Source organism: Ursus maritimus, unplaced genomic scaffold (assembly GCF_017311325.1).
Source record: "Ursus maritimus isolate PB19 unplaced genomic scaffold, ASM1731132v1 scaffold_19, whole genome shotgun sequence".
NCBI classification, from domain to species: Eukaryota; Metazoa; Chordata; class Mammalia; order Carnivora; family Ursidae; genus Ursus; species Ursus maritimus.
In genome coordinates this window covers 27625842-27648604 of record NW_024424341.1, presented here as the reverse complement: position 1 = coordinate 27648604, position 22763 = coordinate 27625842, and the positions used below count along the sequence as shown (strand labels likewise).

Genomic DNA, 22763 nt, shown 5'->3' with positions numbered 1-22763 from the left:
TTCTCTTATTCCTCAACCCCCCGTTTCACTCTCTGCTATCAATTCTTCCCCATTGGCCAGGACTTTTACAATTCTGAACCCCACTATTAGCACCTACACCTTCTGCTGGATCTCTGAAGAATCTGAGAGTCTCCAGAACCCTCCAGCCTTCACATGCCCTTACAGAGAAGGGCCTCGTCCACCCGGAAAAGAAAGCTGAGGTGTGTGTGTGTGAATGAAGACCACCCGACCCAGGACTTTAATCATTCTCTCGCTCTCTCGCTCTCCCTCTCTCATTTCTCTCTCTCTGCATAGTAAGTGTGCTGTAGACCATAGTTAGAGTGAGGGAGGACAGCCAAAGGGTGCATCAATCAATATTCCTTGAGGTGGCATAGACATCAGGCAGTCCTCATGAACAGGACAGACCTGAGTTCTCTTGGTTGACCATGGAGATATGGAGAGCTCTAGCATTTGCAGTTTAAAACCTGAAACTATTAAAGCAGGGAAGGGAAGCTGGACACCTAATGCCCAGGGACTCCAGGACTCATAAAATAACAGGAAGACTTATTTTTTCCTAAGGAGCTGACAGCAGGAAAGGATACAGATGTGTTTTTACTTGGTCAAGCCAAAGGGCAAAACAGAAAAGTGGGTCCTGTCCCACAGCTCAGTCCTCATATTTACGCAGTGGTATAGGGTCTAGGGTCAGACTTAAAGAAGCATGAATTCATGCCAAAACAGATCTATGGGCCCTGTATCTGTAAGTTCTGCAGAGAACCTCAGACGCGAAATAAATCCATGAAATAGAAATTATGAATTCATATGCCTTTGGAAAGTTCCCACAGATAAATGGAGAGGCCCGGGGGACAATGACAGGGAATGCTGAGCCCAGCTCTGGCTGGCTGGTGCTTCCCTGTCAGATGACCACACACAGACAAGTAGGCCCAGGGTTGCCAGTTTTCCCAAACTTCTTGAGAAAAGCCAAAATTCCATATTTCTCTCAGATTCTCTCTATTTTTACATGCCAAAGAAAAGACATGGTGTGGAATATGGCAGCCCAGCCATCAGAGGCTGTGGGTGGGGGTAGACCCTCAGGAGGACCTGTGGGCAGGGCAAACAGACATTGATATTGCTGGAACAGCCACACTTACGATGCCTTCACAGAGACATTAGAAAGGTAGGGGTGACCTGGCAATGTCAGCCATCATAACCCCAGCACCAGGAAGCCTCCAAGGGCATGTGGAACAAGCAAACACGAAACGCCTTTTACCCCTCTGTTCGAACTGTCTTCTTAGATTGTCTTCCAGTTCACACCTTTCCATCTGGACATCACAGAAGCATTCTGGACTTTCCTTAATCCCGAACACAACATCACCGTCCCTTTCCTACTGGTAGGCAAAGCCACCCGATCCTCTCATCAATCTGAACAAGTCACACTCAACTTCAGTTGTCTCCTCATTGGTAAGGCTACCCTGTTGGTTTATGTTTGAGCTGGTGTGACTTGCGAGGGAGTAGGGCTGACCCAGCAATGAGCTCAGGGCAGGACTTGGGTGGGACACTTTTTCCTGGTGCCTGTCAGAAGTACTCTATCACTGTTCACAAAGGCCATGAAACATTTATCTCTCAATCTGATTTCCATCAGTTATCTTCTAAACCCACACCACTAATAACCCTAAGAGCATTTAGAAGCCTTGCTACAGATCCTACTTGTTAGATTCCTTGAAGGTCTGGACCGCTGTGTTCATTTCCAGAGCCTCACGTTATCTTCTTACTTGAATGAGGCCTCCCGGAGGATGGGCTGTCTTAGGTCCTCTCAGTCTGTGCCACAGTGAGCAGATTGCTCATCCACGTCCTCTCTATTGACTTATGCATCAGCAAATATTCCTGAGCCCCCTGTACTTGAGACTCAAGGCTTACTCTCACATGAGCTGAGAGGAAGCTGTAGATAAACCAAGGCCCCCACCCTCACAGTGGTTACATTCTAGTAATAGAAAGCAGACTACCAAAAAAGAAAAAAAATATATATATATATGCATGTCAGATGTTAGTAAGTATTCTAGTGAAGAATCAGCAGGGATAGGAGAATAAAGGATGTAACCAGTAGGCAGTGGGAAAGTGACATTTGATCAGAGACCTGAAGGAAATAAAAGTGATTGCCAGGTTCATTATCACGGATGGGAGGGCTCAAGTGTGTGTTAGTAAAACACAACTAAAACATGAGGATGTTTTAGTAACTCATTAGATTTTATATGTTAGAAAAGTACACTCTTTACTATAATAAGACAATCTGTTATACAAAGAAAATTTTAATATCTCTCCACCCATCCCTTCCCATCAAAGGGGAAACCCACATGTTAACAGGTTATTATGTAATATTTCCATACGATTTCTTATACCGATACATATAAGTAATGAGGTGGGAGGAGGTTTCAGAAAGGTTTTGAACAAATAAAAATAGACAGTATAGCATTAAGAATAATAACAGCACTCTTAACTATAGAGAACAAGCAGATGGTTACGCAGGCGGGGTGGAGTAGGGGATGTGTGATGAAACAGGTGATGGGGACTAAGGAATGGACTTGTCAATGGTGTAGTGGCCAGGTGATATATGAAAGTGTTGAATCACTCTGTTGTACACCTGAAACTAATATAACACTGTGTGTTAACTAACTAGGATGTAGAATAAAATTAAATAAATAAAAACAGCAACACAAACGTTAAACGATTTAATCTGGGAATGCAAAGGTGGTTGCATTTCAATATAATGATTATTTCAACAGATAAAAGAACAACCATGTGATCATATGAATATATACTAAAAGCGACTTGAAATTCGAGCAGAAATCCTCAACAGAAATTCTAATAGTAAAGATAGGAATAGAGGGAGAAAACCTTAAATAGAAGACTATCCAGAGGCACCTTGGTAGTTCAATCAGTTAAGCATCCAACTCTTGATTTCGGCTCAGGTCGTGATCGTCTCAGGGTTATGAGATGGAGCCCCTTGTCGGGCTTTTGTGCTTGAGAGTGTGGAGGCTGCTTGGGATTCTCTCTCTCCCTCTGCCCCTCTCCCTGCTCACACATACGTTCACACTGGCTCTCTCTCTCTCCCCTCTCCCTCCAAAAAAGAAGACTAACCAAGAAGTCAAAAAGACAAATATTATCCTGTAACAAACCACTGAAACCACTTCAGTTAAAATCAGAAGTAGAGAACTAGGATGCTCATTATCATCATTAACCACCTCGAGATACCACCTTACACCAGTTAGAATGGCAAAATGGACAAGGCAAGAAACAACAAATGTTGGAGAGGATGTGGAGAAAGAGGATCCCTCTTATGCTGTTGGTGTATGCAAGTTGGTGGGAATGCAAGTTGGTACAGCCACTCTGGAAAACAGTGTGGAGGTCCCTTAAGAAGTTAAAAATTGAGCTACCCTATGACCCAGCCATTGCGCTTCTGGGTATTTACCCCAAAGATATACCCCAAAGTAGTGAAGAGAACGGTCATATGCACCCCAATGTTCATAGCAGCATTATCCACAATATCTAAATCATGGAAAGAACTGAGATGCCCTTCAACAGATGACTGCATTAAGAAGTTGTGGTCCATATATATAATGGTATATTACTCAGCTATCAGAAAGACAAATTTTGAACTTTTGCTGCAACATGGACGGCACTGGAGGAGATAATGTTAAGTGAAATAAGTCAAGCAGAGAAAGACAGTTATCATATGATTTCTCTCATCTATGGAACATAAGAACTAGGAAGATCGTTAGGGGAAGAAAGAGATAATGAAACAGGGGTCAATCAGAGGGGGGAATGAAGCATGATAGACTATGGACTATGAGAAACAAACTGAGGGCTTCAGAAGGGAATGTGGTAGGGAAATGGGATAGACTGGTGATGGGTAGTAGGTAGGGCATGTATTTCATGGTGCACTGGGTGTTATACACAACTAATGAAGGATAGGCCGGTGATGGGTATTAAGGAGGGCACGTATTACATGGTGCACTGGGTGTTATACGCAAGTAATGAATCATGGAACATTGCATCAAAAACTGGGGATGTACTGTATGGTGAAAAATATAACAAAATAAAAATTATTTAAAAAAAAGAATAATGGGCTGTGAGCATAATTTTTGGAGAAATCATTGTTTTAAAATAGGGGTTCACAATCTGGGGGCCCATGGATAAGGGCCCACTCAAAAGGTCTGTGAATTTCCAAAACTGCAACAACAGTAATGAGCGTTTGTCCACCAAGTGTTGAGCCCTTTTCCAACTGCTTTGTATGTATCTGATTGGGTATGCGAGTATATTTTCTTGGGGAAACTGTTCCTAGTTTCTGCAAGGGTCTGTAATCTCTCCAGAGGCTAAGACCTGAAAAAGATTCCTAGGGCTCTGTGGCCAGGGTGCTGTTCTAGTGGACGGCCAGGGTCCTGTTCTAGTGGACGGCCAGGGTCCAGGCTCCAGCAGGACAGAGGTCAGCTCTTGAGTTTCTCAGGCCCATTTGGCTCTGCAGACACCATGAGGCATTTGTTCTGCTTCTCCTTGGCTACTGAGGGGGGCACTGGAGCAGTGCTCTCCTAATTGGGGATTCAGTTCAAGCCTGGGTTTTGCCTGCCATTGTGTTTACCTTGGTTATCTGGCATTGCAAAACTGACAGCTTTTGCAGTCTCTTCTGAGACCCAGTTGAATTCCAGCTGCACATTTCCTGAATTAATCAGTTCAAACCTGCAGAGAGATCAGAGAATGGATTTGAGAAATGTGATGTCACTGATTTTTTCCCCTGTCTGTACATCATCTATACTTTTATTTCACTTTTTCTTTAAGTCATCACTGTGTTTCTTAAACACTTTTTCAAAAGGCAAGTTTTAAGCATTTATCAGACACCATGCATTTGCTCCGCTAGTTATATTTTCTTCTAAAACACGTAAAATATACACATAGCTATTAAATGTAAAAATATCCAAATGTTTAGCACTGAAAATCATCTGGCACACCACCAGTACCCTATGCAATGAGGTCTCAGCATGCATCGCTGTAATCCTGAAACATTTCCATGAGAGAGGAATCAAATGTGTTTCCTGTGACAGTACCTTCTTGAGGTGCAAATTTCACGGTCCCTCCCTTCCTGAATTATCTCCCCCCAGAAATAATGTCCCTGTGATCAGAGGCTGTTTGACCCCTGCCTGAGATTGCTTTACTGGCTGAGACTTGTCTCAAATTCTGAATTAGTGAAGCCTTTTCTTGCCTCAAGTTTCCCTGCATCTAAGACAAGCATAGGAGATAGAAGCTTTTTCTGGAATCACTTTTAAACTTGATCACAGTCACAGCAGAAGGATGAGGCCTTGACACAAGAAAATTATTGTGTTAGAAAAAGAAGCACAAGTGCTATTCCTATTTTAGGGAAGAGGTAGGAGTTGAGAGTTTGGGGGTGGGGTGTGGTAGGGTGTAAGGATTAGGTTTTCATTATCCAGTCCAGGTAGACCATGCAGGTACGCTCAAAGTCAAGTGCTTTGACCTCAGGGGCTTGTGTTTATTGTGTGAAAGTATGAGCTCTGGTCATTATCCTAAAGAAAATTTTTAAAAAGTGGAAAAATCTTGGTGGTACAGAATACTTTTGATAAAAAAAAGTTCTTGGTTTAGTTTGGGATTGGCAACTTTTTTTCACAAAGGGCAAGACAGCACTTTTTTTGGCTCTGTGTACCATAGGTCTTTGTAGCAACTACTCACTCCACTGTTGCAGTGCAAAACCAGCCACAGACAACACATAAACAGATGGGCATGGCTGTGGCCAAAAGAAACTTAATTTATAACAATAGGCTGGATTTGGTCCGTTGGCCACAGTTTGCCAATCCCCTGCTTTCGATGAAATAGGCATCAGCAGAAGGTCCCACTTCCTGCTTTATCTCTTTTGGTTCTATAATAATTTGAGAGAACATGTAAAGTGTAACAAATGCAAAATGAGTTGAACAAGTTAATTACTAATTCTTACCATGGTGAAATGTCACTGGTTTACATTTTTGTGCCTGTAATTCTCAAAGAATAGTCTTTCTCTGTCTTTGGATATGCTGCTCTCTCTGCTTAGAAGGCCCTTTTTTTCTCACTCACTTCACCTGGCTACCTCTTATTCATTCTCCACAATTCAGCGGGGGCACCTCCTCGTCTGGGATGTCTTCCCTGATACGCTGTCTGCTTCCTGATTCTGCCCACATCTTGGTCTGCATCAGGTATTTCACAGCACACACAGGCCACCCCACTGCAACCACCAATTCACCTATTTTCACCCATCCCCCCACCACCCACCATGAGCTTCTTAAGAGGGGGACCCACAACATCCTGTATTCCCCTGAGTTCACATGACTCTTTTTCCTTCTAAGGACAATCTTGACTTTGAATGCACTTTCTAGCTCTGTTTCCCTGGAAACCTGATAAAGGAGAAGTATCAGTTGTATTATGAGGCAACGTTGTTTATAGTAAAAATGACCCCTGATTGGTAAATTGCATCTGGTCTGGGGGGATTTATGATTCCCGGAGGGAAGCCATAGCTTTGGGGTTCTCTGAGTGTAGTGACTCTTGTAACTGGGCATGTCCCCTATAGGGATCCTAGAAGCTGTACCTATGGAATGGTTATAAGGAGTGTTGCCTTCTGTAGGTTGTGGGGCTTCTAAGCTGCTATGGAGACATTGCCATCAGTGTGGATATTGTCTGAGCTGTGACGTGGGCTCAGGGAGAAAAGAACTGTTCCTGGGTGGTGGTGTGGACTGCTGCTGCCAGGACGGTCCCCACTGAAGCTGACAGCTGGATGCCCCCCCAACCCCTGCTGGTGGACTGTTTCCTGGCCTATATCTTGATTTCAAGTGTGAACATCAACAGCTTTGTGGGTCTGAAGGTTTCACTGCACCTGCAGAGTTACTCTGGTGTGTGCCACGTGGCTCGGATGCCTGGGATGTGCTGTCGTAGACACTGAATAAATGTGTGGTGGGGTGGGCAAATGCTGAACTGCAAGAGCTTCTCTGTGAGGATGGGGGGCTCTTGAAGACTCACTCAAACACTCGGGTCTGGTAAACCAGCGTTTCTTTAAAGTGCACGTTGCTTGTTTGGCATCTATACGAAGCGAAATTCACATTGGCACTGATCTGAAGATGCAGTTCTCGATAGTTCTCTTCTACTACAGAGTGGGCGGGCTCAGGGTCTGTCTCTATCACCTGTAACAAAGGTGGAGCCAGTTGATTCACAGGAATAAAGGGCTGGGGGGGGGGGACGGGGAGCACAGTACTATATTCTACCCGTGCAAATTAGCACCAATGCACAAGCTCAAGCTCCAGAATAAATGATTCAGGCAAACCTAAAACGACTCCTAAATGGGGCAGGAAACAAATTACTGACAGCAGTAGGATTGCAGAGACATGAGTTTTTTGGTTAGATGGACTCAGAAGAAGGCAGAAGAAAGGAAATCATAAAAATAGGGACAGATAATAATGAAATCTAAAATAAATAAAAAACAGAGAAGACCAGTGAAGCCAAAAGTTTTTTATTTGGAATGACTTAAAAAGTCTTTGAGGAGATTGATCAAGAAAAAAATGAGTAAAAACAAATAACCAATATCAAAAACGAAAAGGTGGACATCACCACCAAGCCTACAGATTTAAATAGATTATAAGAAAATGTTATAAATAGTTTTATGAAAATACATATGAAAACTTAGTCAAAGGGCAAATTCCTAGAAAAATAATTTAATAAAATTGACTCAAGAACAAATCAAAAGCCTGAAGAGTCTTAATACTATTAAAGAACCTGAACAGCGGTAAAAAAAATCTTAAGACCTAAATAAAGAGATACAATTTGTTAATAGGAAGGACAAATTAATATTATAACATTGTTAATTCTTCCTAAACTGACTTATGGATGGAATCCAATTCCAATCAAGTTTCCATTAGGGTTTCCACAGTACTTGGTTAGTGGCTTCCAAAATTAGATGGAAAAATAAAGGACCAAGAATAACTAAAACACTTAAGAAAAAAACAGTATGGAAAAGGGATTTCCCTTCCAGATATCAAGGCTGATTATGAAGCTATAGAAATTAAGACAGGGTAAAAATGGCATAGGGATGGACAAATTGACAATGAAGTAGCATACTGAGACAAGAAATATCCAGGTACATATGAAGTTTAGATGACCAGGGAGTCATGGCAGATCACTAGGAAACCGAGGGCTAAACAAAAAAGGGATTTGGCCAGGTTAGTTATCTAGATGGAAAATTATGAAATTGGATCCTTGCCTCACACCATACATAAAATCCAGGTGGGCCAAGGGCTTAAATATAAACAGCGAAGTTCTATTTTTTAAAAAAATTTCATTTATTTATTTGAGAGAGAGAGAAAGAGAGAGCACAAGATGGGAGAAGGGGCAGAGGGAGAAGCAGACTCCTCACTGGGCAGGGAGCCTGATGTGGGGCTTGATCTCTGGACTCTGGGATCATGACCTGAGCCGAAGGCAGCTGCTTAACCGACTGAGCCACCCAAGTGACCCTAAACAGCAAAGTTCTTAAACTTTAAAGAAAAAAAACAAAGGATATTTTTCCTTTCCTGGTAGGGAAGGGTTTTAAAAATAAGACACAAAAAATAATAAATCTAGAAGATGAAATTAATAAATATGACTATACTAAAATTAAGAATATTTTTTGTTCATCAAAAGATACATCAAAGAAAGTGAAAAGATAATCTTTAAGTTTGGTGAAGACATTTGCAGACAAATAACAGGAAGGAATAGCACAGTTTACCAAAAATAAAATAACTCATACAAAAGACAAACATCAAAATTGAAAATAGGCAAAAGGCATTTATGTAAGAGATAACTACATGGCATGGCCAAAAATCACACGAAGACATATTAAACTTTATCAGTGGTTAAGGAAATGCAAAGTAGCCCCAAAATGAGACAATTTCCCATTCACTTAAATGATAAAAATCAAGAGGTCTGGCAATGCCAAGTTGTGGAGAAAATGTGGATCAGTAAGATCCCTTTGCAGTAGGAGTGTATATTGGTACAGCCATTTTCGAAAACATTTGGGCATTACCTTGGAAAGCTGAAATTCACATATCCTATGACTTGGCAATTCCACTTCTAGGAATATAAGATTTTGCAAGTGAACACCATTTGACACGAACAATACTATTGACGGAAACACTGTGCATGATAGCAAAACCACAAATAATTTTCAAAAGAAGACTGAATGATAAATAATAATGGAATTTTATATAGCGGTGAGATGGGTGTACTACAGCCATATACAACAATATGGATCACAGGCAATCTAACCTTTTTTCAAAACTAAAGTTAAAAACTACAACTAAACGGTATTCCTTTTAGGATGCATAGGTTGAAAAAGAAAGAAAAAACCAAAAATCAAGGGAATAAGTAAATGAGATTCAGGATGGTGATTACGTCTAAGAAGAGAGGCAGGGGGATGGAGTGGCTGGGAAGCACACAGGTAATCTATGTTCTACTTCCTAGGTTGGTGTAGGTTCCTCTCTGTTTATTCTACTATTTAAAAGAAACCAACCAAGGACTAATTAAAAGAGGGGCATGCTTGGACCACAAGTGAGATTCTGTCATGAACCCAAGATTCTAATTAATCTAATTCTGGACACCCAAGGGAGAGAGGAACTAACTGAAAGGCTAGCCACGGTGCCGTTGAAGGAGGTGGGAGACCTTGCTGCATGAGGCATCCAGACTGAAACTAAAGCCGGACAGATCAAGATGTGTAGGTTGGCATGCTTGCAAGTTCAGTTTGTCACTTCTGAAATCAAGGTCAAGTAGAATGGGAAACATTTTTTTTTTTTTTTTGGTTGGTGAAGGAAGGCAATGATGAGACACTGAAGTGGAGAGCAGCAGCCCCCCAGCCATGGCAGGCCTGGTCAGATCCACGCCTGATGTCCTCACTCACCTTTCGTTTTGTAGTCAAAGTCCCGGGTGGGTTTCTGAGCACATCCACCCACTTGACTGTGCGCATGCGGTCATCCCAGTCAGGCACCTGGTCTGCAGGGAGCTGAAACGTGATCCTGGACAGCTTGCACTTGACTCCCATCTTCTTCAGATTGATGGGCACGTCCGACTTCATGGCCACCACTACGTCCTTGGCACACCCGGGGTGGAGGTGGCCAATCTGGGGAAGAGCTTGGTATTAGTGTTTTTTGGGAATCTGAGCTTGAGGACTTTTGCTACCTGATGGTGGCATTCTAGAGAAGAGGTAGAGCCAAAATTCTTGGCAAAAAATATATCATTCAAACCTGCCTATGTAGACGGTCTTAAATATGCACAAGAGGTTCTTGGATAGAAATACAAGCCTAAAAACAAAAGCAGCTAATATTTATCAAACTGTTACTTGCCTAGGGCACTATTCTAAACCTTTACACAATTCTGCTAATCCCCACAACAACCCAATGAGATGTGCAGCCATTATCCCTATTTTATAGGCAAAGAAACTTGTAACTTGTTCATGGACCTCCCATGAATACTGGAAGAGCTAGATTCAGCCCCAGACAGTATGGCTCCAGGTACCACACTCTTAACTATCTGTGCTTCTTCATCAATATGACCTTTATGAATCAGGGACAGATGCACACAGTACATTAGCAGTTCTCAGAGTGTGATCAGGTGACCCTTGGGACCCCTAAGACCTTTTCAAGAGTTCACGAAGTCAAAACTACTTTCATCAGAATATTAAGATGTTAGTTGACTTTCTCACTCTCATTTTCTCATGAGTATACAATGGAACTTTCTAGAGGTTACATGACATACGATACTGCAGCAGATCAAATGGAGAAGCAAATAGGAGAATCTAGCTACTTCTATTGAGCCAGATATTAAAGAGATTTATAAAACTGAAATAATGCCACTCTTCTTATTAAATTTTTTTTATTTTGGAAAACACAGCCATTTTCATAAAAATGTAGTATTTATACTAACATTAATAGGTTTGTTATTTAAAAATGAATAAATACATGTTTTCAGATATTCTCAGTTTTAATTTCCAATATGGTAATTATCAATAGACATAACTCACATAAACAAAAGCTTTTTGGGGTTCCTCAATAATATTTAATAGGGTAAAGGAGTTCTGAGGTCAGAAAGGCTGAGATTTACTGAAATATATCAGATAAATGGGTAATCTAATTTGGTCTATAGCATAAAATCACTTATGGTTTAGCATATAAACACACACACACACACACACATATATATATATATATTAGTCCTCTCATGTTTCTTTTTTTTTTTTTAAAGATTTTATTTATTTATTTGAGAGAGACAGAGCGCACAAGCAGGGGGAGTAGCAGAGGGAAAGGGAGAAGCAGGGAGCCTGATGGAGGACTCGATTCCAGGACTCTGGGATCATGACCTGAGCCAAAAGGCAAACGCTTTACTGACTGAGCCACCCAGGGGCCCCAGTCCTATCACGTTTCTGACAGAAATAAAAACTCTCCCTCTGCTGGAAACTGAAGGGAGAAGAAAGCTTAGTATTTCCCAAGGCCACAAATATGTGTGTGTGGTGGGGTGGGGGGTAATAATGCATGAGTGTGTGTGCACGTGGGTGCACTAAATGGACTATCCGAAGCTTATCTCGGCCACTTTGACTGACACTTTACACCCCCCCCAGGAAGCAAAACTTCCTGTGAGCACTCGAAGATTTAAAAGTGACAAAGGGGGCGCCTACGTGGCTCAGTCAGTTAAATGTCCAACTCTTGACCTCAGCTCAGGTCTTGATCTCAGGGTCGTGAGTTCAAGCCCCATGTTGGGCTCCATGCTGGGCATGGAGCTTACTTAAAAAAACAAAAAAATAAAGGTGACAAAGTAGGGTCCCCAACTCTCCTTCTAGAATTCTATGCTTGAACAGACTTGGTGACTGAAACAGACCAGGAGGCAGTGGATACATCTGGGTATATCCATTGTCCTGGGAACTCAACAGAGAACTGTCTATGAAAAACAACAACTAGCCACAGGCTAGATCTGCTACTGCATTGCCTTAGGCCTTGTGCGACATCGAGCTTTGGTCAGCAATTCATAAAATGTGTGCTGTGAGATGCTAAAAGAAGGGGCCAGAAAATTCCAGGTATAACAAAGTAAACTTGGATTTAGTACGCTGAATGGCACTGGGCACCTTTAAGAGAAAGATGTAATTTGCAAACTTGCTAAATCTCAGTTGTCCACAGAACCCACTACGCCCATTGTAGCTTTTAGTGAACCACTTTTGCAGGACTAATGCTCTAAAGAACATACACTTTGGGGGACATAGGTCTACACTCTGGGATGGGAAGACTTGGACCTGTTTTCACCCACACAGGCTTCCATGGAATTCCTCAACATCAGCCTAGCAACCATCTCGGCAGACCTCACTCTGTGTTCTTAGACCAGAGGAGACGTGAACTGTGTCCTCTGGTGCCTGGTCTGAGTGAGGGATGGTTCCTGGGCTGTTTCCCAGCTTAAGAGCCATCCATCCCATCCCATGTATTCATGGGAACAGACAGACAATCAAATTGGGGTTGGCTTATACCTAAGGAAGTCCAGAAAACAGTGAATGGCTTTCACTTACCTGTGGGGAAAAGGAAACTGTAGCTAAAAGGGGCCATTCAAACCGTATCACGTTCACTTGGCTGTGATTAGTGATTGTGAAGCTCACACTATAGCTGTTTCCAATGTGGCAGTCCCCGAACTGGATGTGGTCCACCAGCGCAGCTATGGACAGAAGCAGAAGGCCTGTGAGTCCTCTCTGGCCTCCTCCTAGGGCTCACTTCCCTGAGGAGGCAGCACCTGAAAGACATGCAGCCCTACCCTCATGCATCCCTCCCTCCCCTGATGATTCTTTCGGAAAAATTTAGAGTCCCTTAGCTTAAGCTTTCCCTCCTTGGGAAATCTGTCTGTTCATTTGTCCGTCTGTCCAACCACCCATCCATCCATGGTCCACCTTGGCCCTCACCTCCAAGAGAAAATATAGGTCCCCAACTCCATTTGTTTGCTGAAACAATACTATTAAGGGTTAAACTAAGATAAAATACAAAAGTCCTTTTTAAACCTGAACCATAGATAGATGATGAGAAATTTTTAGTATCAGTATGTCCCATACAATACTTTGGGACACACAAATAATAAAAAAAAACTCTTCGTTTTTTATCTGAAATTCAAATTTAACAGGAACTCCTGTATTTTGATTTTCTAAACCTGGTAACCCTATTATAAGTATGAAATCTGATTTCTGGACTAGGGTTCACTGCTGGCTCCTGCTTGACCCCTGACAAGAAAGATGTCACCCGGTAGCCACAACCAGGGGTGAAACACCGTATATATGAGGAGTGTTGATTTTAAGCTGTGTAGACTGTCTGATGCTACATTCTAGCATATATAATAAGGCTCCTAGAAAAATGATGAGAACGTGTTTATAACTCATGTCATACCAATTAGCTACACAGTTAGGGTGCTTAACAAGTACTTTCTGATGATAATGATGAAATAAACTTTCTTCTACCACAAAGAATATAGTCACCCAAAGGAAGCTGCAGTGCATGATGGACCACAGAGGAGCACGTCTTAAGCTTTAATATACACACGAGTCACTCAGGATCTTGCTACAATGCACCCTCGGCTTCAGGAGGCCTGAGGCGCTGGGGTGGGCTCCGCCATTCCCATTTCTGACAAGCTCCCAGGTGCTGCTGACGCTGTCGGTCCTCAGACACTGCACCGAGTGGGGAGGCTACAGAGAATGATGTTCTAGAGGTGGCACAAACCTACACCTTCTTTAATGAAAGAAGCCCATGGTTTCTCTTGGAACGTCTAGGATACACGGCTCCCATGAGACAGACAATGCCGATACAAGCCGGCTGAAAGAAACGGGCAAAACTAGAGAGACATGTGCTCCCTTAGCTCATCTGGAATTTGAATTTTGAGTTTCACTTGTTAGCTAAACTGGAATTAGCTAAAACTATAAGCTCCCCAAGGCAGAGACTCTCCTCGTACTCTTTGCAGCTCCAGGGCTCAGCATAGTGCCTGGTACAGGCATGCTGATGATCAAGAAGTGTTTCTCAAGGGAACGCGTGATTGAGGGCATTGTCTGAGCCATGAATGGCAGGGCATACAGTAACGAGGAGCAGATGCTTTCCCAAATTCCCAGGAAGCTGGCTGAGCTGTTACTTAAATTTCAGTCTTATTTAAAATGACCCAAGCCAAGAGTTGTCAATACCTCACTTCCTTTTCTCTCACCTGCTACCAAGTCCTCCATAGTATTTTCCTCGAAGATCTCAGAGATCTCTGGGGCCTCAGGGCTGCTGGAAACCACCAGCCCATGGATGTTGCCCAAGGTGATGTCATCCTCGTAACTCTCTCCCACCATGTGGATGATTGTCTCCTCATACTGGTTATCGATCACTGACAAGTGGATGGTGCCTGTCATTCTCCCAACCTTCTGGGATTGGAAAACGACATCGAATCCAGCTGTGTTCCCAGGAGGAACAACCAGGGAGGCCGTGTGAGCTTTCTTTGCTGCAAAGAGAAGAAAAAGAGAGAGAGATGAAATCTGAACGAGTTTAAAAGGAAGATGTAACCAAAAAGATCCTGGCTCAAGGGAGGGCAACCTTAGTGTGGGAATGAGCCTTACCTACAGAGGCACTGGTGATGAGACTGGGCATCCCACTCTGGCCGGGTCCTTATTAGTTCCCTAATAAAACAGCTCCTGGGACCCATCGCCCTCTAGAAGCTATACTCCCCCTACCTACCTTTTGCATGTGGTTTGTTCTCCTCTGTGATGTAGATGTAGGAGGTGGTGGGGGTCCCTTTCAGGGAGAAGACGCCTAGCTGGTCCCTCAGATCAACATGCAGCTGGCAGAAGGAAAGCAAAATCGAGTGTTAAGCTTACAGGCAGCTCATGGGTTTTGAGTCTGGATTGAGATATGGTGCTGTTTTGGAAGTACCCAAAAAGTTATCGTGCCCAGTGCTCACTTTTTTGAATTTCTTACTAAAAGGGAAATAAAATAAATATTAGACCTGGAGAGGAAAGTGAAAGTTTAGTTCAGTCCTTATTATCCAAGTAAGGAACTGGAGGTCCAGAGAGTAGAGGTGACTTTCCAGATCACCCAGCTACGCAGTGTCAAAATGGGCTTGCTAAGGTCTCTGCTATTGACAGAGGCAGCTATAAAATATACTCTAGACTAATAATGGAAATGAATACTCGTCATTCTGTAAAGGCTTACGTAAGTATGAGTTCCTAAAAACAAGATCTCCTAGGTACTAATGCATCAGCTGCCTGATAGTGTCGTACTGAGCAGCCTGCCGAGTTAAAAAGAAAACCAGAGTGGGCTTCTGCCTTAGGTGAAGAAAAGGGATGTTTTCTGGACCACCACAGCTGATTGAAAATCTAAAGCCAATATATCTGATTTTGGGTATGAGAAATCAGCAGACGGTTTTAGAAGTTAGTCGTGCTGGCACCATCATAAATACGATTGAACAAGATAAGAAATGAGGCAAAAAGAAGAAAGAAAGAGTGATACTACATAGGAAGTTTCTGAGATAAAAATAATTATACGTTTAGAAACAATCTTAGTAAGAAACTATATGGAGGAGTTATATGAAAAAATTGACATAAAAAAAGATCTGGGTAAATGGATGGAAATTCTAAATGTTGCTCCGGAGAGCCTAAATACTCTAAAAGTAGAAATTCTTCCCAAATAATTCACAGGATTCCCAACTGGATTTTTTTTCTTTGAGGAACATTATAAAATTATGTCTAAAGTTCATTCAAGAGAATAGATTTGTAAACAATGTTAAAAAAAATTAGAAAAGTGGGGAATGGGTAAGCAGGAATTTACTAAACTAGATGCTAGAACATTTTATAAAGCTATAGTAATGGAAACAATACAGGTAACAATGGAAACAAACTAGGTAATGTAGACTCAAAACAAACAGAAAAATAGGACAACGACAACAAGAGCAACACATTTTTTAAAGCATCACAGAGCTAAGTAGATAGTGAAGAGTGAGCATGGGAATCCAGAGAGTCTAGCCTACATTTTTGGGCTGTTTTTGACTTCAAGTGTTTGCCAGTCTAGAAGAGATAGGTGGGAGGCTCAGTTATATTTTTGATGGCCTCTTGGTGCTAAGAGGGCAAAAGTCTTGTGAAAGGTGGGTGTTTTCTTTCCTGTACACTGAGACCCCAAAGGACCTGCTGATAGGACCAAAGACAGGCTGGATATAACCCAGCTCCCCCAAGGGGAGCAATCCTGTTCTGAGTCATATTTAGGAAATACCAAGCCCTAAAACTAGATTTAGGTGATCTTGACTTTTTAATGTCCCAACGTACTTGGCAGAAGCAAATGAAAATTGTCTCTGAAGAAAAAGAATATCATCCTTAGTCTTGTTATTTCTAAATAATTTTTCAAATATAATACTCAACACAGGATCAAAGATGACTAGGCACATGAGGAGAAAGGACTCCAGATTTTGGAATGACCAGGTATAGATGGCAAAATGGTTGTGATTACTATGTTCAAGAAATAAAGCCAAGTCTGACAATTTCAGCACAAAACCAGAAATCTTCAAAACTTATTATGTGTATTTGAAAAGCAGCCTAATAGAATGTCTAGAACTGAAAAATACAGTAACTTAAGAACTCAATGGAAGGTTTAATAACAAATTAGATACGGCTAAAGAGAAAGTTAATGAGCTGAAGACAGGTCCCAAGAAATTATGCAGAATGGAGCCCAGAGAAAAACGGATGGAAAATGCAGTGAGGTGGTGAGACTATACAGGGAATAGGGGGAAGGTCTTCCAGATACTGAACTGGCCTCCCAGAAGGAGAGATGAGACAGAATGAAATAGGAGCAATATTTCAAGACATGTTTGGAATTTTCCACAACTGATTTAAGACATCAGTTGCAGAATCAAGAAGCCTAGTGAATTCCAAGACGGATAAATGAAAAGAAATCCATACCCAGGTACATCTTAGCGAAACCGCAGAAGACGAACACAAAGTGTTAAACAAAGCCAGAGGAAAAAGATGACCTTAGCAGAACATTTTAGACACAGCGGGCAACAGTGGAAACCGGAACACACTGGAATGAAGGCTCTCGTTTGCTGTGAGAAAAAAGCTGGTGAGTGAGAGTTCTAGAGCCAGTAAAAATTACATTAAAAATGAAGGAGAAGTGGAGATTTTCAAATACAAGCTGAGAGAATTCACCGCCAGCAGACCTGCGTTGAGGAAATAGTACAGGATAGTCTTCAGCGGGTAGGCAAAGGATCTCAGATGGGAAGATGGATAAATGGGAGTGAAGAGCAATAAAAATGATAAATACATGGGTAAATCGAAATGAGCTTTAACTGTATGAAAAACAAAATCCAACAACAAGGGCACCTGAGTGGCTCAGTCGGTGAAGGGTCTGCCTTCTGTTCAGGTCATGATCCCGGGGTCTTGGGATTGAGCCCCACATCAGGCTCCCTGGTCAGCAGGGAGTCTGCTTCTCCTTCTGCCTCTGCCCCTCCCTCCCTGCTCCTGCTCTGTCTCTCACTTTCTCTCTTTATTTATAAATAAATTAAAAAATCTATATAAAAAAACCCACCCCAACAAGATAGTAAGAACATCTTGTAGGGTTTAAAATATAGAAAGAATGCAAAGCCTCCCATGAGTTGTCCTTACTCTACCCTTCTATTTTTATCTCCCACTGCTCTTCTATCCCCTGTGCTCTCATAGAGCTGGGTGCTTACTCTTTCCTGTTTTGTACCGGACACATTTTTTTTTGCTTCTGTGCCTTTGTCTGAATAGTTTTCTTTGTCCAGCTGGGATGCACTGACTGCCATGCCCCCTTCCTGAAACCCAGCTGTCCTGCAATGCCCAGCTTCCATGTCATTTTAGAGTGAACTTTTCCTTGATTCCCCTAGATGGGAGTAGATCATTTTAAAAAGTCCTACAGTTCTTTGTAGAACCCTTACACAATTTATCACTTTTTTTTTTTTTTGGTAAAATAAGGATGTGAACAGAAAAAAAAAATAAAAACACAATTTAATTGCTGAACCAAGAGTCCCTTGAGATGTGGCATCTCTCACCCCTACTGAGGTTTCTTTTATTTCTTCCTTATTAAAAATGCAATGTTCATTACAGAAAAAAGGGAAGGACAAAGAAGACGCCAAGAATACCCACAGTCCTCCCCACTCAGCGCAGGGAATATCCCTGCACACTGATTCACAGAGTAACCATTGGTGAGCCGTGTAATCTGCTTTCTTACACTCCGTAAGGGCAGACACTGTGGCTGACTCGGCTCTGCGTGTCCCGTGGCTTACACAGGTTAATGCATGAGGAACGTCAAAGAAGCCCCCATAGGTCAGGGATGGCAGAAACCTCAAGGTCAGAAGTCTTACTTCTGAGTCATTCTTCTCCCTTTCCATCCCGTACTTCACCTCCCGCGGTACCTGCGCAGGGATGGTGCCACTGTTCTTGAGGATGAGGGGCAGCTTCTCTGACTGGCCGAGCAGAAGCCTCTTAAAGAGGAGCAAGGGGTTTCCATATTGGTTGCAGAGAACCGGCCGCACTATGGTCACCCGAGGGAGGTTCCCTTCCCCGACGATATCAAACACGAGGCTTCGGTTCCTGGTCAGGTTGCTGCAGGGAACAGGAAGATGGAGGCCTGTCAGCCCGGAGTGCTAGGAATGACATTCCATCCTCATCCTGCAGGGGGCATGCTGGGGAGCTGGTACCTGGGCAAGCCATCCAAGGTGGCCTCAAAGATGCACTGGTAGGTCTGCATGGTCTGCGGGGTGAAGGTCACCGTGACAAAGGCATGTGAGCGGCTGGCAACACACATCTTAGTAGGTTCCACTTCAAAAATGTCGGTGATTCGGGCAATAAGCTGGGGAGGGAGAGCAGGGATTAGCGTATGATAGCACTTTATCTGTCCCCATCTTGTGGCAGTGTTTTGGGAAGACTGTAGGGACCCCAGCAAGGCCTCAAAAGGATTTTTTCATTTTTAAGGGTGGCACGTGGGATTCAAGACTGACTATCCCCTTTTATTTTAAGTTGAGGGCATTAAGGTTTCTTTGCTCTTTTCAAGTGACAGTTTGCAAATTAGGGAGGAAGAAAATATACGTCTGCAAATCCCCTGGCAAAAACCTATCTTTGAGAAATCAGGCTTGTTATCTTTTCATGTTTTTAGTGCAGAACAGGAAGAAAGCCTTCATGTCCAGAAAAAGGTCAGAGAGAAATGACTGGATGTCACCAGGGCCCTAGAGAAGTCATAAAAGGGATGAGATAGTCTTTGAAACCCTACCCTTCTGTGGTGCCAGTCCCCTGGGAATACACACACACACATACACACACACACACTCTCTCTCTCTCTCTCTCCCCCCGAGGCTCTAGACTAGGCCACCCTCCAGTGATCTCCTTGCCACCATCAGCCATGTGAACATTGCCAGCTCTGGTGCCCAAAGACCCCTGGGCTAAGATTCCACCTTTGGGCAGAGGACGAAAGCAGCTGAGGTGAGATTAGGCAGTATTTGCAGTGCATCTGATTGGCTATTGACTGAGCCCTCTCTCTTGATATCCTGAATTTTCTGTTCCACTGTGAGGAAAAAAGACCTCACTATGGTCTGACTTGGAGAGAAAGGGAGCTCTGAATCTACAGGCCCTGAAATGGGCACTTATTATTTACCTGCACGTGGATGAAGCTTGGCTTTAAACATAGCCTGTATCCCTAGGATTCATTTCCCTAACTGTAACATGAGGAGATTATACAGAGTCTGATAATACAAACTTTCTGGGAGGATGAACTGAGGCAATACATGTAAATAATTTAACACAGTGCCTAGCATGTAGCAGGGGTCAATAAATGCTCATCCTTTCTCCTTGCCCTTATAATCTGACATCCCCCAAACCCTCCTTACCAGACAAATGGGCAACATGAGGCAGCCTGCCTGAGATGGCACTCATCTTTGGCTTGCCCCACAGTGCTTCATTATATGCTTAGCTGAGTGTTTGATGGATGAGTGAGTTGCTCATTGGTGTGTACCACTTTAAAACCCAGAGGAGGCACCCACCGGGACAAATGTCCCAGTGGAGGAGGCACCCACTGGGAAAATGCCCAGTGACGTCATGGGACTTCCAGCAGGGCCTGAGAACCAGATAATCTCCACTCAGGTCTAGCAGCTCTAGAGCAGGGTTTCCAAGAGCTCCTTCCAAGGCTGCATGCCAACTACAGTGGGCTAGGGCCATTTAGGGCTGCTTACCTTGTTGGAGATGGGCTTAACTACGATGTTCACATCACAGGCAATCTTTCCCGCATTGCTGATCTTGAACCGAGCCTTGGCCTGATGGCCCACCAGGACGTTGCAGAAGATGAACTTGTTCTCATCCTCCACAAAGAGCCCCCCACTCTCTATGGTCTGTAGGATGTTGAGCAGAGTGGTGCTGCTACAAATCTGGTGCTCCTCAAATATCAGGGCATTGTTGTCAGTCACAAAGGCTGGGGAGAATGAGAGACGAGGCCTCATAGCCCAGTTCCTGCTCTCTGTAATTGCTAATGTGAAGATTTGGATTCTGACGGAGGACAGTCATAGAGGAGATGTAGGGGAATTCACATGAGGGGGTAGGAGCGATGGCACAGATTCTATCATCTCTTTCTTTTCTGTACTGTTCTTGCTGGTTGTCAGACCCCAGCCATATGTTCCTCCCATTGGTAAGGAAAGGTTAGATCAGGGATCTGGGGTGGGCTTAGGAAGGATGGGGGCATTTGGCCCATGTTGGTGCGATGCTGTGGGGTGCCTATAGTCAAAGCAAGAGGAGTTCTCTCTGCACTTTACCTGAATCTTGCTTAAAGTTATAGCACGCACAGTCACTGACCATTGTTCTCTGTGCATATGGTGCCCATAGGGAATGGCCGGATTCAGTGTTCCTGGGTCCTGTGCCATATCCCATTACACCACGATTCCCAGATAATACTATTTGTCTGAGAATCCTCTACCAAACTCAGGAAGACTAGGAGTTTAAAGCGGCACATCTTTCAGGTGTACATGCCTTGTAAGTCTTTAAGGAAAAATATGGCTGAAGACACTAGAGGAAGTTCTAATGACCCAAAGGAAGCACGTGGCCATATTTGCTAAACATTTGCACCATGGGAGGGGGAGGGTCTTTTAAGGGGGGTGCTGTCCAATTTGAGTGCCCAATACCTGGTAGACAGGCTTCGGCCAGTAAGCTGTAAGGAATGCCAGCGGGCTGGTCTCTTGGGTCTCGGTCAGATATATCGATTGCTATGAATTCCTCACACCTCCCCATGGGGTCAGCCACGCAGTCGACAGTGATGACCTGCATTCCTCCGGAAGGGATGGAGCCAAACCCAGGGTACACAGTGAAAATGCCATGCGTGAAGCGAGCCTACAAGAAAGGTAGAGGGGCGGGCGGGGTGGAGGCAGAGGGGGTGACAGAGTTGAGAGATGGTGTTGAGAGGGACCCCTGGGGCCTCTCCCCACAGGCTCTCTCTGAATCCCAGCTTTCTCCCGGAGGCAGGGAAGGCCTGGAGAGTCTTCAGGGATGGGCTCCCTCAGTGCTTCTTTCTATGCACATTCCCTCTGACCAACTGCGACTGAGTGGGAGCTGAAGGAAACAGACATATTCCACATTGCGCAACTCTTACCCATACGGGAATCTGCTGGCAGAGGGGGCACAGACGGAGCTCTGGTTAACACTGTAGATTTCTGAGTCAGATACTCATGAGTTTGAATCCCACCCCTGCTGTATTTTAACTGTTTGACCTTGGACAAGTGACTTCTCTGAGTCTCAGTTTATCCATGAAATGGGGCTAAAGCCCCTACGTTGAATCACTGGAGGCTTCAAAGGAAAAAATGTGTGTGAAGTACTTCACATAGCATCAGGCACAGAATTAGTGCTCAAAAAATGGGATATTATCATGCACTCCTCTGGTTCCTGCTTCCTTCCTCTTCTTCTCCCCCCCCACACCCAGCTTCATTGACATATAATTGACATATGACATTGTATAAGTTTAAGGCTACAATGTGCTGATTTGATACTGGTATATACCACAAAATGATTACCACAATAAGGTTAGTTAATATCCATCAGCTCAAACAGTCACCATTTTTTTTTTGTGATGAGAACATTTACAATCTACTCTTTCAGCAACTTTCAAGTATATAATACAGTATGGTTCACTAGAGTCACCATGCAAACATTAGATACCCAGAACTTATTCATCTTATAACTGGAAGTTTATAACCTTTGAGCAACATCTCCCTGTTCCCCCTCCCACTCCCAGATCCTTCTGATCACATTGGGCTGAGGATAATCCAGGATAATATCTCCCCATCTCAAGGTTCTTGATGTAATCATATCAACAATGTTGATCGCCTATCATCAGGGAGATGCAAATCAAAATCACAACAAGATACCAACTCACACCTGTTTGAATGGCTAATGTCAAAATTATTATTGTGCACTGTTGGTGGGAATATAAATTGGTGAGAGGGGAGGGTTTGGATAAGAAAATGGTTGAATGTTGTCTCAAAGGAGCAAGGTCACAGTGAAGGCAAAGAACAGCTGGAAAGGGTGGACTCAAAAAGTGGGGAGAAAGGAATGGTGGTCAGAAAAAGGAATCTTAGAAATCAAGAGTTCAGAAGCACCTCAGTTTCCTTTGATGTGAGATCCAGGGTGTGACCTTGAGAGTGAATTGCCAAGGTGGGAGAGCAGACAAGGTCATTGGAACTGAAAGGTAGGGTCCTAGAAAGAGGCTGCCTTACTGAGA

General features: G+C 43.3%; 1 protein-coding gene across 1 annotated transcript in view; it reads right to left on the bottom strand.

Moving 5' to 3' along the window:
* Positions 1-22763, bottom strand: part of HYDIN (HYDIN axonemal central pair apparatus protein) — a 394665-nt gene that overhangs the window by 51621 nt on the left and 320281 nt on the right. The window contains exons 60-69 of the mRNA XM_008702363.2: positions 21175-21379; positions 20236-20471; positions 18712-18863; positions 18427-18616; positions 14745-14847; positions 14233-14511; positions 12572-12714; positions 9926-10144; positions 7024-7184; positions 4610-4707 (exon numbers count right to left, since the gene is read on the bottom strand). Of these exons, the coding sequence (XP_008700585.2) occupies positions 4610-4707; positions 7024-7184; positions 9926-10144; positions 12572-12714; positions 14233-14511; positions 14745-14847; positions 18427-18616; positions 18712-18863; positions 20236-20471; positions 21175-21379 (1786 nt within the window). The remainder of the gene's footprint in view (positions 1-4609; positions 4708-7023; positions 7185-9925; positions 10145-12571; positions 12715-14232; positions 14512-14744; positions 14848-18426; positions 18617-18711; positions 18864-20235; positions 20472-21174; positions 21380-22763) is intronic.